Raw genomic sequence first — 15,334 nt, 5'->3', positions numbered from 1 at the left:
AGAAAGCACACTATCGGATATCAAATTAGCATGGTACTGGCATAAGAACAGACATATAGATCATAGGAAAAGAGTAGAGCCCAGAAGTAAACCCATATCTTTATAGTCAATTAATATTTGACAAAAGAACATACACTGGGGTAAAGAAAGTCTATTCAATAAATGGTGTTGGAAAAATTGAATAGATACATGCAAAAAAATGAAACTAGGCCACCTTCTTACACCAAACACAAGAATAAATGCAAAATGGAGTAAAGACTTAAATGTAAGACTTGAAACCATAAAAGTCCAAGAGGAAAATACAGACATTTCTCATAGCAATATTTTTTTGACATTTCTTCAGGCAAGGGAAACAAAAGATTAAGTAAACAAATGGGACTACTTCAAACTAAAAAGTTTAGTGCAGCAAAAGGAAACATTGACAAAATGAAAAGACAACCTACTGAATGGGAGAACATATTTGTCAATGATACATCTGAGAAGAAACCAATTTCCAAAATTTATGAAGAACTCAGGCAACTCAACACTAAAAAAACAACCAACCAGTCCAATTAAACAATGGCCAAAGGATCAGAATAAACACTTCTCCAAAAAGGACATACAGATGGCCAATAGACATATGAAAAGATGCTCAGCATCACTAATCATCAGAGAGATGCAAATTAAAACCACCATGAGATGTGACCTCACTCCTGTCAGAAAGGCTATCACAGTAAATCAACAAACAAATATTGTGTAAGATGTGGAGAAAAGGGAGCCCTTGTGGGAAAGCAGATTGGTGCAGCCACTATGGAAAGCAGTATGAAATTTTCTCCAAAATATGACAACTGGAACTTCCTTGTGACCCAGCAGTTCCACTTCTGGGAATATATTGAAAGAAACCTGAAACACTGATTCGAAAGAATATGTGCCCCTATAGTCAATGCGTCGTTATTTACAGTAGTCAGTCAAGATTTGGAAGCAGCCCAAGTGCCCATCAGTAGATGAGTGGATAAAAAACCTATGGTATATTTATACAAGGGAATACTACTTGGCCATTAAAACAGGAAGGAAATCTTACCTTTTGTAACAGCATGGATGGACCTGGAGAGCATCACACTAAGTGAAATAAGCCAGTCAGAAAAAGACAAATACCATATGATCTCACTTATATGTGTAATCTAATGAGCAAAATAAATAAACTAAATAGAAACAGATTCATAGAGAACAGACTGGCAGCTGTCAGAAGGGAAGGGGGTTGCAGGTCTGGGTGAAAAAGGTGAATTAAGCAAAAACGAAACTCAGACACAGACAACAGATGGTGATTACAGAGAGAAAGGTGGGGTTCAGTGGTGATGGAAGGAGACTTGACTTGGGTTGTTAAACAATATACATGTGATGTTAGAGGATTGTATACCTAAAACTTACATAATTTTATTAACCAATGTCTCCCCAATATATTTAATTAAAACTTTTAAATTTTTCTTCAGTTTTGCTTTCTTTTCTTTTCCTCTAGGTATGCCATGAGACTAAAGACCCACTCAGGCCCCAATGCCACACCAGAGGATAAACAGCTGGCTGCGTTATGGTGAGTGCATCATATCGGCTTACAACAGCCTGCCCTACCTGTGTGTGGCCATTGGTAAACCAGGTGCTGAGAGGCACCATGTTTTTCTAGTGCCTCTGACATGCAAAACCAAACGCAAGTCCAATCGTGGCCAGGGAGAGCCCACCCATAGCTTGCTGCTATGCCAGCCATGAGGTGCCTACTCGGGTATTAAAAATCAACAGGGCCAAAACCAGTTTGGCTCAGTGGATAGAGCGTCAGCCTGCGGACTGAAAGGTCCCAGGTTCAATTCCGGTCAAGGCCTTGTACCTTGGTTGCAGGCACATCCTCACTAGGAGATGTGCAAGAGGCAGCTGATAGATGCTTCTCTCTCATAGATGTTTCTAACTGTCTATCTCTCTTCTTCTCTGTAAAATATCAATAAAAAATATATTTTTTAAAAAAAGAAAGAAAGAAAATCAACAAGTCCGTTATGCTAGGGTAACTTTTCCTGTGTGTGTGTGTGTGTGTGTGTGTGTGTGTGTGTGTTAAAACCAGGTAGGTTTGTGTTTCAATTATGTCAATGTGAATTGTGCCAAATGTAATTTCTCTTGTGTTTAACATTTGAGTTGCTATCAAAATAATTCATCTATCTCTTTACACATGGGATTAGTCTGAATGAATGAAGATGACGCATTCAAGTCCTCAACACATTAAACTGAGGAGCAGCTCATTACACTTTGATAATAAAAGCTCTCCTTGTAAAATGTTAACCAACATTAATAGGTTTTTATATCTATAACGATCTCACTAATAATGAATATGTGATTATAATAGTAATTTCCCTGTGACATCTTCTCAGTACACCTCATCCCACGCCCCCAAATCACAAGATACCTCTCTCTTTGTTCCTTCTGAGGCAGGGATCCAAAATGTTTGTCCCCAAAGGTTTACTCCCCTGATCTGCAGTAGACAATTGAGCCTCAAAAATGAATAAATAACAGCAACATACACAAGAAAGAGGGCCTCACGTAGTGTAGCATCGTCACGTCATCTGGAGTTTGATGGGCTGAGAGGAGACCATTACTCATTTGGCATGCTGGTAATCTCCCAGGTCAGCACCACCCCTGGGTGAGCCAATAATTACGAGGGGAAAGCACCAAACAAGAGAGGGTATGTCTCAGGAAATGCTTTCTGCACTCTTTTCAAACTTTAAATTTCATATTAGGGCTAATAAAATAATGATGATTAATAATTGCCATTATATAAGGTTACTAATATGTAAATAATGAAATATATAAAATAAAATGTTAACTATTCTCAGCATAGTTGTTATTGTTTATGAAACCACGTATCTGTTCCTTTATTTGAACTCATTGTAATTGAGCGAAATAGTTTAAAGGTAAAGGAGTAAGCGCAGGTGGATGGCTATTCTTTCAGCGACACCCCTGGTGCGGGAAGTCCAGGGTGCCAGAGGGAAGTCAGTGAGGTCACTCTGCCCTGAAACTCCAGTTAGCAGTTAAAGCTGTGAAAGCTGTGAGCTGTGAGCTGTGAGCAGCAGCTTGCTCTCTCCTCTGTGGAGAGACACTGTCCTCTAGTGGTGACAGAAGAAATGGCAGTCCCAAACCCCAACAAAGCAATAAAGCTTTTCTTAAATGATCTGATGGCAAATGCATTGATGGAGTAACCCCTTGAAATGTTGAAGTATTCCTTCTGAACAAAAGGAAGATCAGACACTTACAGAGACATGTATGTATTTATATTGTATATACAATCAGGATATAAATATTGAGTGCTTGAAATAATATTTTTGAGCCCTAGCTGGTTTGGCTCAGTGGACAGAACCAAAGGGTCCCGGGTTCAACTCCAGTCAAGGACACATACCTTGGTCCCAGGCCACCCCCCCCCACCCAACGCCCGCGGGCCCTAGTCAGGGCTCCTGCAGGAGGCAACCAATCAATGCATTTCTTTCACATCAGTGTTCCTCTCTCTTTCCCTCTCTTCCACTCTCCCTAAAAATCAGTGGGAAAATATCCTTGGGTGAGGATTAACAGAACAAAAAAGGAGCTTTTTGAAAAGTCTTGTTCGCACAGGACACACTCATGCTTGCAGGCTCATCTCTCTTCTCCCCGCAGTTACCGATGCCTGGCCCTCCTGTACTGGCGGATGTTCCGACTCAAAAGGGACCATGCTGTCAAGTATTCAAAAGCACTTATCGACTATTTCAAGGTACTGTCTGGCTATCGGGGGGCATTGTTCCCCAAATTTAGTTGTCTTTCTACCAGAAACATTTGAGGACGGAATCCATTGCTTTGAGGAGAATGCAGGAACCTCTGACGCCTACACTGACCCATTTGTCCGAACCGAGGACTTTGTTCCCTCGTGTTTTAACCGTCACGGGGCCTGGTGGTCTGGAAGAAGCCTGAAGGCAGCTGCACAGTGGCCACATGCAAGGCCATTTCTGCCTTCTTGATAGCACCCCGCTAGAGTCTAAAGCTCAGTCGCCACTTCATAAAGTTCTTTTTAGCCAAGGGAAATGCTTTGTGTCTAGGGAGCCAGGCCAACGCTGTTTTCTTGTCTCTGGAGGGAAAATTCGCATCAGCGTGTGGAGACTTCTTACCCTCTAGCATAGGGGTGTCGAACTCAATCAGAGAAGGGGCCAAAATCTAAAATCCAGCCTAAATCGCGGGCCTAATGGTTTACTGAACAGTCATAAACTGACAATGTCATAAACTGACAGCGGAGTGCAGTGATGACAGCGCGGTGCGGGCCACATTGCAAGGCCTGGCGGGCTGGATTTGGCCCGCGGGCCTTGTGTTTGACACATGTGCTCTAGCAGGCCGTGGACGGAGGGAAACTCACCCCAGCGTATAGAGGCCTCGTCCCTCTCACAGGCCGTGAACGGAGGTCCCAGAGTCATCGAAGGCTCTCAGGGAGGGTCTGTCTGTACACTTAGGAACTTCCTCACCAAAAGCAGAGCTTCTTGTCAATGCCCGATGCAAACAACTGGCTTGGGAAACATATCCTCCCCAGTCAGGATATTCAGAAAAATCAGAATTTTTGAACACCCCACCTGTCCAGAAAATATATTTTAATCTGTTTTTTTAGAAACATTCAAGAGGAACTTTCTTTAAGAGAAATACTTTTTTTAAAAATATATTTTATTGATTTTTTTACAGAGAGGAGGAGAGAGGGATAGAGAGCCAGAAACGTCGATGAGAGAAACATCGACCAGCTGCCTCTTGCACAACCCCTACCGGGGATGTGCCCGCAACCAATGTACATGCCCTTGACCAGAATCAAACCTGGAACCTTTCAGTCTGCAGACCGACGCTCTACCACTGAGCCAAAACGGTTTCGGCAAGAGAAATACTTTTAAGCCTTGCAAGTTAAAATATTTCCAGGCATTAAATGTAGGCAGACATGCCCTACATTTCAACATGAGGTGTTCTCATAGGGGACAGGAGGCCAGCTCTTTTTTCTTTTTCAGAAGAATTAAGCTAGTTTAAGGTGAAAAATTAAACTGGCTCAGGATTCAGCAGACCCTGGATTCTGATTCAGTTTGACACATTGCATTCGGGGCGTGAAGTCCCAAGCTGTGGAGAAGCTCTTGCTTTCGCCCACTGTGGAGCCCGGCAGGCCAGGCAGCTCCCCACTGGGCTTCAGAGGGGGAGCCAGCAGCCTAGGATTTGTGACTTCCCGGGTTCCTTTCTGGGAATCTGCATTTTATCTGCAGTGTCAGCCATTACTCCTCTCAGCCATCCCCTGAGAGCTTGCATCGTCAGCTCAGTAAACCTACGCAAATGGCTCACTGTCAATGTTTCTCTTTTCCTGCAGAATTCATCGAAAGCTGCCCAAGCCCCGTCTCCATGGGGGGCCGGTGGAAAGTAAGTTCATGTTCCCAAAGTAAAGGCGAGAAGCCCATGCTGGGCAGGGTGCTGCTCTGCTCACGGTGCCCGGGGGCTGCCCCGCCTCAGGGGGAGCCAGCCTCTCCACCTGCTTTTCTTGCTCTCCCCTTCCAGGAGCACTGGAACCCCATCGCCCATGTCCCCCAACCCCTCCCCCACCAGCTCCGTGGGATCGCAGGGGAGCCTCTCCAACACCAGCGCCCTGTCCCCTTCGACCATCGTCAGCATCCCACAGCGCATCCACCAGATGGCAGCCAATCACGTCAGCATCACCAACAGCATCCTCCACAGCTACGACTACTGGGAGATGGCAGACAACCTGGCCAAGGAAAACCGAGGTGTGTGCCTTTGGGGGGCGTGCATGGCTCCACCTCAGCTCAGGGAGACAGCCTGGCCTTGGGCGTCACCACACACGTTGTCGTCATGGACCGAAGCAGAAATCCTAGAAGCTGTCACCTACAGCGTGAAACTTCCTGACCCCGCCCCTCACCTGGGCCTGAACCCACCTTTTCTTCACTGTGGAAGATTGCACATCCCATAGAATAAAAGGCTAATATGCAAATTGTCCCCTTAACCTGGAGTTTGGCCAGGGGGCAGGGCCAGCTGGCCAATTGCCTGCAGCCCCTCCCCCAGCTGGCCCTGCCCCTGTCAGGGTCGGCCCTGATCAGGGCGGGCCAGCCAGACACCCCCTCCCGTCCCCCCCTGCATGCATTCATGCACTGGGCCTCCAGTAGAGATGATAAAGACGCAGTACTGTGCAGATACAGATCTGTAGATACAGATATAGATGTGCACACACGTGTTCTTTTTCCTGCTGGAGTGAGCTCCCTGAAGGGAGACTCTGTCTTATCCGGCTTTGTATTCCTAAGACGCGCACCGAGCCCAGAACACAGCAGAGGTCTGGAACACTGAATGAACTAATTAATGAGTGTGAATGTTACTGGCTTTTGAAGTGATAGCTGCTTACAACCAAAAAGAAAGTGTTTATATGAAGCAAAAAGTTCCATTTCTTTTTTAAGTGTTTTTTACTGATTATAAACGGAGTGCATGTTTATTGTGGCTAAATTTATACAGTACAGAAAACTGTTGTAGAGGAAAAAAAGCTTTTTATATCATCAGTAATAGTACCACCAAGAAATAATTCCTGTTAACATCCTACTGAAGTTTCTTCTGGTCTCCTCCAAATAAGGGTGATTTTTTTACCACAATAAGGTCATTGTATATCTACAGTGTTATGTCCTGTTTTGATTTTTGTTGTTGTTGTTTAACAGTATATCAGGAATTGTCTCATGTTACTAACTAGTTCAAAAACACCCTTTATGCTGGTTCTATAATGTTGTCAGCACGGTGGTTGTATAACCACAACGTAAGATTTCTTGGGCCATTCCCCTGATGTTGGACACTTTAGGCTACTTCCAATTTTTTCCACTATTACAAATAAGGTTGTGATAAATAGTTTCGCATAAGTCCTTTTCTATATTTTTTATTATTTTCATAGGAAGGAGTTATAGAAGTAGAATTTTGGGGTCAACAGGTCTACATTCTTTTATACATCCAGTCATTGAATGCGCATTTGGTGCCGTGACAGCATAAGCCTCTGAGGACAAGCCCGGGTGTCCACATGCGATGAGGAAGTTACAGCAGGAGTAGGCAGTGGGGCCGAGTTCACGAAACTGAGGAGAAAGCCAGGTAGCTCCCAATGTGCAGCCCAAAGGTGCTGACCCTGACAATCCACTGGGAAGCCGGCATGGAACAGGATTTTGAAAAGCAAATAGTGGCTGAGTAGCAGAGATGGGGTGGGGAGGGTGTCCCAAGTAGACAACGCAGAAGGACAAATGTATAAAATGTCCGTGGCTGGTTCGGGACACCCTGCGCAGGCCAGGCCTTGCACTGCCAGTGGCCACTAGACGGCTCCTCCCTGAGGCCCAGGGGCACAGGTCTAACAGGAAGTCAGTATTGTGTTTCTGACAGCTCCCCTCCTGGTTCTGCTCTGATCCTAGCCACCTGGACTTGGCGTCCCCCTCACCCCTCCCTGGCCTCCAGCAGGCCCCCATTCAGCATGTATGCACATGAGCTCCTTTGCAGACTTCTCCCAGGCACTCCTTTTGAAGGAGTGCTGTTCGGTGATCCAGCTACGATGGCCCAGCGGCCCTGTGCATGTTTCTGCCTCTCCCGGCCACTCGGCTGTGGTCTCTTGGTACGCTCCCTATCTGCCCTGCTGCACCTGGCACAGGGCCTTGGCACATACTAAGTTTAAAGGAAGGACCAGCCCAGAGAACGTCCAAGCACTGGGAGCTCTGATTTGCTGCCCGGAGCCTCCTCCAGGGGACCCGTGTCAGTGCAGCGCACGCCGCAGCTGGGTCAGGGGAGGGTGCCGGAGCCACCGCCCACGGCCAGGGTGGGAAGGTTGCTGCTCCGGGAGAATGTCCTGAGGAAGTCAGGGTTTGGCTAAGTCCAGCCCGCAGGCCCTGTAAGGCCCCCAAAATCCTTTGGTCTGGCCCTGCCAAGGCATGAGGGGTGAGTTTATGAAATGCAGCAGGCTGGTTTTTAAGTGGATAATTTTGTGTGGCCGGAGAATGATGGTATAAATATCCCAATGGCCCTTGGCGGAACCAAGGTTCCCCTCACGGGGCTAAGTAAACGTTGTTCACTGGAATTAGAAGTTGCCCACAGAGTGACCATTGGATAAAAGTCTGAGTCCTGTGCCTTGGTGTTCCGCTCTGTTCAGTGGAGCGCTGAGCCGCACGATGGGCAGAGAAGCTTGCCTCTCTAGGACCATGAGTGGAGTTGCTCCTTAAGTCACGTGGGCCCCAGGGTCGCACGCTAACCGCTCTGTCTGTCCCCTAGAATTCTTCAACGACCTGGACCTGCTCATGGGGCCGGTGACCCTGCACAGCAGCATGGAGCACCTGGTGCAGTACTCCCAGCAGGGCCTGCACTGGCTGCGGACCAGCGCCCACCTGCCCTAGGCCCGCGCCCGCGGCCACTGTGCTCCCCCTCCGAGGACGGCTCCACGTTCTGGACACTGTGCTACCGACACTCCCAGCCGCAGCGCTGATCAAACCCAGTGACTGTTTTCTCAGCATCGGACAGCGGTCTTTCCCAGGGCACGTGTGCCTGTATGTGTGGGTGCAGAAGCAGCAGCGTGTGTGTGTAAGATACACAGCTCTTAAAACATACTTTCTTTGTCTAGTTTCCATAATCCCAGGCTAGACAAAGTGGTCAGAGGTTTCTGATTAGAGGAAATACACTTACACACATACACACACAATAACACACACACACACACACACTCTTTCTACTTCCAAGCTAACCCTTGACTTTTTAGAACATTCAACCAAAACCTTGTGGTGAGTTCACCAGGTGCCGCGAAGCACACCAACAGCCTGACTGCCAGTGAAGAGGACCTCTCCTTACGGCGGACGACGTTCAGTGTTGATATACTATCCCCGCTCACCCTTCAGTTGTACATGTTCATGGGTAGTTGAGTAATGAAAGTCAGTCATGTTCTGCTGGATGTTTACTAGGTTGCATGTTACCAAATGCCCTGCCTTTCATTTATTTACTCCTCGCCCCTCCATCCAACTTCACCCTCAGCTGAATGCACTGTAAGCAGATGGACCGGCTGCCCTGCCCCCACGTGGTCTGGGCGGGCGCCGTGTTTGGTGGGAACTCGGTGCCTTGGGAGCCAGCCCGCCCATGCCGAGGGGAGCCAGGCAGGACCCGGCGCCTCCTGCACCTGCCACCCGCCCGCCCCGCAGGTGTCTCTTCTCCCCGCCTCGGTGGCCCGGGCCGGAGAGCCTGGGGGCACGGTCAGTCTTTTAAATGTGGCGTTTTTAAGCATTTCCTTTTCACAATAGCTTTCTCACCAACGTCTTGGCCCCCGATGGCGCCTCCCCTGGGAGTCTGTGTGTTGTCACCGGGCGGAGAGCCTGCGGTGTGCGGTGCTCACGCCTCGGGCAGCAGGTGCCATGCGACTGCGTTGTGAACGGGGTGCGTGTCGGCCCGGTCAGCGGGCTGCCCTCCGCCGGGCGGCTCCTCCCGCCTCGCCGCGGGGCTGTCGGGTGGCATGTCCTCTGCGCCGGGTATGTTTACGTCTCGCTCCCAACTCTTTTCTTTCTTTTTTTTAATTAAGTTTACATTTTAGTTTTTTGACACCTGTTTACATTTTTTGTCTGAAACTTGTTTATATTTTAGTCCCCTGTGATGCCCTAGATTTAGTCTTCTTATTAAACATGTTTGGTTATAAAATTATTGCTTGAAAAGAAAAACTGAACAAAAAAAAAAGGATGTGCTTTGCCATAACTTTCACAACAAAGACTATGGCTCTGAGGCCCCTCCCTGACCACACTGCACCGGGCTGGTCTTTTCACACCCCCCTCCCCCTTTCTCCGGCGGGAGGGCGCCCAGCATCTGTCACAGATTCGGACGGTCCGGTCGGTCGGTTCCGATGTTGACATTCCCGTCGTCCTGACGGACAGTGGAGATGAGATGTAATTCCCTAGCTCCCAGCACTCTCTCAGGACTGCACAAATGACTGATCTGTGCGCGTGGTGGCCCGAAATTAACTTACAAAGAGCAAGTGAAGGAAGGGCTTTGCCATTGGCATTTGGCTTTGGCCTTCAAGCGTCTGCACTGTTCACAGAGTTTGTTTTACTTTCATCCAGCCCAGGGGTCTGTCACAGCCTCGCGCTAGTCCTTGTGGGTAGAGTTCATGATCCCATTCATGTGGGAAGTTTCCGTCTAACGTAAGGAATTGTGAACTGATGTGTGGGTTTTTGTGGCTGTTGTGTGTGTTCGGAGGACTGAGGCTTAGTTCCGCTTGCTCTCGCTGAATGCCCTGGAAATGTGCAAACTCGCACACAAGGGCTGGCCCTCAGGCGCGCCCCCAGGTGCTCTGCAGGCCCGTCCGTGTTAAAGCTGCAGGATGTGCTGTGTCCGCGGGGTGTGCTTCCCATGAGGCCCCATCTGAACACCCAGGCGGCCTCTGTGTTTTCCCGGCGCTTCGAAGACCACGTTTCCCAGCAAACCCTGTCGTTGTGGGCATGGCCTTTCGCTTCATTGTGGAGCCTGAAAGGCAGAGTGTGTTAGCCTGGACGAGATGATTATGGTGAGGAGCCAACTTCTTATTGGTGCGTGTGAAAGTCATTCATAACTGTTCCTTTATTTACTTTTGTTCAGAGTAGAGATATATTTTTTGCATTTTCTGATTATAAAGCAATACATGCTTCAGTGTAAAAATTCAGACAACATGGAAACGTAGAAAGTAGAAAGTAGTAAGTCCCATCCCAATCTCCCCTTACAGACAACCACTGCTCACAGCTTCATGTCTGTCCTTCTAGTGACGCTCCTGTGTCAACACGTGCTGTCCCTTTAGTTCGTCTTTCTCTTTGGAGACGTATTTCCTTAGCAGTTCAGCACAAGTCACCTGACCTTATCCTTCCTGACCTGAACGGATGCCACCCTGTATCACAATGTTTCAGATGCATTCCTCCTCACCACGTGGGGTTTGTGACTGCTCTCCACAGATCAGACTTACGTGCAGAATTGTGCCCGGAAAGAGAGGTTTGGTTAAAACAGAGATTTCTGGAAACTTTCCCATGACAAATGGAAACTCAGACCCGCTATCTAAAGAGGAATGTACTGGGAAAAATAATCTGAAAAGCTGACAAATTGTGTACTAGATAGAACGCATAGAACGCAATGCAACGAGACTTCCTGCACTAAAACTTATCCCGGTGTGTGCGACACTGATGCGTGTATTATATAACAGTGATGTGTACATTTCTGACATCCCATGCATACGATACACAGTTTGTACAAACGCATACATTTAAAAATATATATGTACAATACAGCTACCATGAGACTGTAGTACGCCTGGAGGGTATGACTAGTGCCTAACATTGAGTGTAAGTCACTGCGTGTTCGCATCACCTTGGAAGTATGGTAATTGTTATAAAATTAATCAGTGCAACCAACATTATTTATGAATCACATCTTTGAAACTGTGCAGTAGTATATACATATATATTTTTAAACAACATTTTTCACAGTTTTCCAGAGTTACTGTTGAAATCTGTATCACCAAAAAAAAAGAAAAGAAAAAAAAAAAAGAAGCAAGATTTTTCTAACGATGTAGACACTCTTCAGACCCCGTGATCTGTGTGTGAGTTCCTGTTTGTAGATACCCAAGAGACTTTAGCAGTCACCAGCCTTAATGCATGTACAGGATATTATTGTGACTTAATTTATCTGCAGTTTTTAATCCATGTGAAATTGGAATTTATAAACTGACTTGGATTAAATATGTCTGCCTTTCTAAGGTTGCAAATGTTACATTAAATGACTTACGTTGTAAATGAGAGAAATTGAGTTGTATGTAAAAAACACCCACCGGTTTCTGTGACTATTTTTATAAGAAAATATTAGATTCAGAATATGTTCCAGTAAGGATTCTGGTCCCCAGATCATAATTTCCTTAGAAGCGACCTTGTTTCGTGAGTTTGTTTTTTGTTTTTTGTTTTTGTTTTTGTTTTCAGAGAGGAAGGGAGACGGGGAGAGGAACATCAGTGATGAGAGAGAATCATTGATCGGCTGCCTTCTGCACACCCCCTACTGGGCATCGAACCCACAACCCGGCCATGTACCCCTGACTGGAATTGAACCTGGGACCCTTCAGTCCTCAGGCCAACATTCTATCCACTGAGCCAAACCAGCTAGGGCTTGTGAGGTTTTTTTTAACAGCTCCCACAGGTGATCCATACTCAGTCAAATTCTTTTTTTTGAGCAAAAAAAGGGTAGTTTTTCTTCATTATACCTGCACATTGCTACTTGTCTCTCCCAGCCCACACACAAGCCTGCACACGCATGTGAGAGAACACACCCACATGTTTCAGGAAACTCTGATTAGGAGTTGACTCTGATGACCGCATGGACACCTCCAGCCCCAAGACGCTGTCCTCTCAACATTCCTTCATGGCCAAGTTCATTCCCTGCCTTGTGCTCCAGGATTTTCCAGCTCAGACCAGCATGGTGAAATCATGTCTGCAGTATCTGGATGAGTAGAATAAAAGACTTCTGAATTAGCAAAGATGAAAATATTAGACCAGTGTCCTGCCATAGTCTGTGCCCCGGTGCAGGAGACTTTTTTGTTCACCTCATTTTCCCCTTCTCTCCCTCCTTTTCAGTCCCCGCTTCCCCAAACTAAACAAAGAGGCAGGAGCAGTAACAAACACACCGAGGCTTTACCTCACCCAGCCCGCATCCTCAGATTCCTGTACGCCTTGTCCTGAAGCAAAACCTCGCTCGGTCACCATGGAGACCGCCTCACTCCCATGCCAGCCAGGACGGGCACTGGGCTATGCTTGCTCCAGGACCACCAACTTGCTCCTCCCTCACACCCACGGTCTTTCTAGAACTTTCTTTCTCTTATTCGATATTGCCCGCTGCTCACCTAAAGCCTGTTCCTATGAGAATCCTATCTTTTTTTTTTAAGTAACACCTTTTTATGAAACCTGGATCAACTGGTCTTGAAAAACTCTTTTCTTTAATGAAAGGAAAAAAGAAAAAACAACTACATGAATTGCATTCCCAACTCTTTGGAACCAGAGTTTTTTCTTGTTTTCAGTCTCAGTATTACAGCTGCCTGCCAAGCCACACACGGAATGTTCAGATGTGAGGTTTGTGTTCTTTCTGTCCGAACGGAATTACTCTGCATTTGTCACCAGAGGGGCTCATTTGTTTCTTGGCGTGAGGAAAACCATAAAACTGTTCTCAAACCAATTCCCCCGACCACGGGCTGGGCCTGCACTGTTTAATTGGCACTCCGAGGCTGCAGGGGTGAGTGCTGGGTCAGCTGCAAGGGGTGTGAGTCCACAGCTCTCACAGCAATGGGAGCCGGGGAGAGAATCCCCATGCGTTTCTTTAAAATCCTCTTACAGCCTCTCTTAAACACACTGATCTCAGGGATGAATTCAAGGCACTAAATTGCAAGTCAACACAAGAATTAGCATTTGTCTTTAAGCATCAAGAAGCAACGATGAGCCCAGCTGTTGTAGCTCTGTGGGTGACCATCGACCTGTGAATTAGAGGTCACAGTCTCTTTCCCGGTAAAAGCACATGCCCAGGTGTGAGCTCGGACATCCCTCTCACAATCCAGGACAGCTGGTTCCCAACTGCTCGCCTGCCTGCCTTCCTGATTGCCCCTAACCGCTTTTGCCTACCAGCCTGATCACCCCCTAAGCACTCCCATGCCGGCCTCATGATGTCAAACTGCTCCCCTGCCAGCCTGTTTTCCCCCAACTTCCCTCCTTTGCCGGGCTGGTCACCCCTAACTGCCCTCCCTTGCAGGCCTGGTGCCTCCCAATTGCCCTTCCGTCCTGGCCATCTTGTGTCCACATGGAGGCAGAATCTTTGACTATATGGGGGCAGCCATCTTGTGTGTTTGGAGTGATCATCAATCTGCATATTACTCTTTGATTAGACAGGATAGAGGCCTGGTGCATGGGTGGGGGCCAGCTGGTTTGCCCTGAAGGGTGTCCCAGATCAGGGTGGGGGTTCCCTTGGGGTGTGGGCAGGCCTGAGCGAGGGGCCTGTGGTGGTTTGCAGGCCAGCCATGCCCCCTGGCGACCCAAGCGGAGGCCCTGGTATCTGGAATTTATTTACCTTCTACAATTGAAACTTTGTAGCCTGGAGCGGAGCCAAGCCTCCTGCTCGCTCCACGGCCAGCAGCCATTTTGTTGGTATATATATACCTTCTATCATTGAAACTTTGTAGCCTTAAACAGAGGCTTGGGCTAGCCAGGGTATGCGGAAAGTTTTGCTTCCTCTATTGCTGGGAGCAACCCTAGCCTGCTCTCTCCAGTTCCCTGGCTGCCGCCATTTCTGTTTGGATTTGATTACCTTCTATGATTAAAACTTTGAAGCCTCAAATGGAGGCCTAGGCCGGCAAGAGCAGGCGGAAAGCTTGGCTTCTTCCGTTGCCTGGGAAACCCAAGCCTCCCTCCTGCTCTCTGTGGCCATTACCATCTTGGTTGGGTTTATTTGCATACTCACTCTGATTGGCTGGTGGGTATGCTTGTAGGTGTAGCGGAGTGATGGTTAATTTGCATATTATTCTTTTATTAGGTAGGATAGTAAGTCATAGGCACCCTTTATTATCCTACTACAGGCTTGATGCATGAAATTCATGCATACGGGGGGTCCCTCAGCCCAGCCTGCACCCTCTCCAATCTGGGACCCCTCAAGGGATGCCCGATTGCCTGTTTAGGCCCAATCCCACCGGGCAGTTGGACAACCCTCTCACAATCCAGGACTGCTGGCTCCCAACCACTTGCCTACCTGCCTGCCTGCCTGATTGCCCCTAACTACTTCCGCCTGCCAGCCTGATCACCCCCTAACCACTCCCCTGACAGCCTGATCAACACCTAACTGCTCCCCTGCCAGCCCGATTCCCTCTAACTGCCCTCCCCTGTTGACCTGGTCATTCCTAACTTCCCTCCCCTGTTGGCCCAGTCACTCCTTTTTTCCCTCCCTTGCCAGCCTGGTCACCCCTAACTGCCCTTTCCTGCCTTAATAATAAGATTATTTCTATGTATAATGTGAAAAAGGGGACTCACAGCACACTAACAACTCTTAGAGAAAGGGAGGCCTATTTTAACATGCAGTTAAACTAGAATTAAGGCCTGGGCCTCACGTGGCCATGGGGTTGCCTCCACTCTCAGCTCCCCACAAGGGGGCCACCTCTCATTTTCTATTTTGTCCCATGTCATATTGCTATGGCTGCTTTCCGTGTGTTAGCTAGCTTGTATCTGTTTTCATCCCAGGACCATTTATTTTCCTGTGTGGTTTTGCTTTAGATTTGTCTCTCATATGTAGTTGTAATCAGCATGTAGTTGGA

General features: G+C 47.6%; 1 protein-coding gene across 5 annotated transcripts in view; it reads left to right on the top strand.

Annotated features, from left to right (window-relative positions):
- The window catches only part of AFF3 (ALF transcription elongation factor 3), a 464,310-nt gene extending 452,388 nt beyond the window's left edge, over window positions 1–11,922 (top strand). For all 5 annotated transcript variants that reach the window (XM_084900321.1, XM_084900320.1, XM_084900323.1 and 2 more), the window contains 5 exons: window positions 1,496–1,567; window positions 3,661–3,754; window positions 5,363–5,412; window positions 5,548–5,771; window positions 8,281–11,922. In XM_084900321.1, the coding sequence (XP_084756447.1) occupies window positions 1,496–1,567; window positions 3,661–3,754; window positions 5,363–5,412; window positions 5,548–5,771; window positions 8,281–8,402 (562 nt within the window). In that variant the 3' untranslated portion in view covers window positions 8,403–11,922. The remainder of the gene's footprint in view (window positions 1–1,495; window positions 1,568–3,660; window positions 3,755–5,362; window positions 5,413–5,547; window positions 5,772–8,280) is intronic.
- The last annotated feature ends 3,412 nt before the right edge of the window (window positions 11,923–15,334 follow it).

Source organism: Pipistrellus hanaki (genome assembly GCF_964339955.1).
Source record: "Pipistrellus hanaki genome assembly, chromosome: 12".
Lineage (NCBI taxonomy): Eukaryota > Metazoa > Chordata > Mammalia > Chiroptera > Vespertilionidae > Pipistrellus > Pipistrellus hanaki.
Note: the sequence above shows the minus strand (reverse complement) of the source record. Positions and strands in the feature narration are given on the sequence as shown.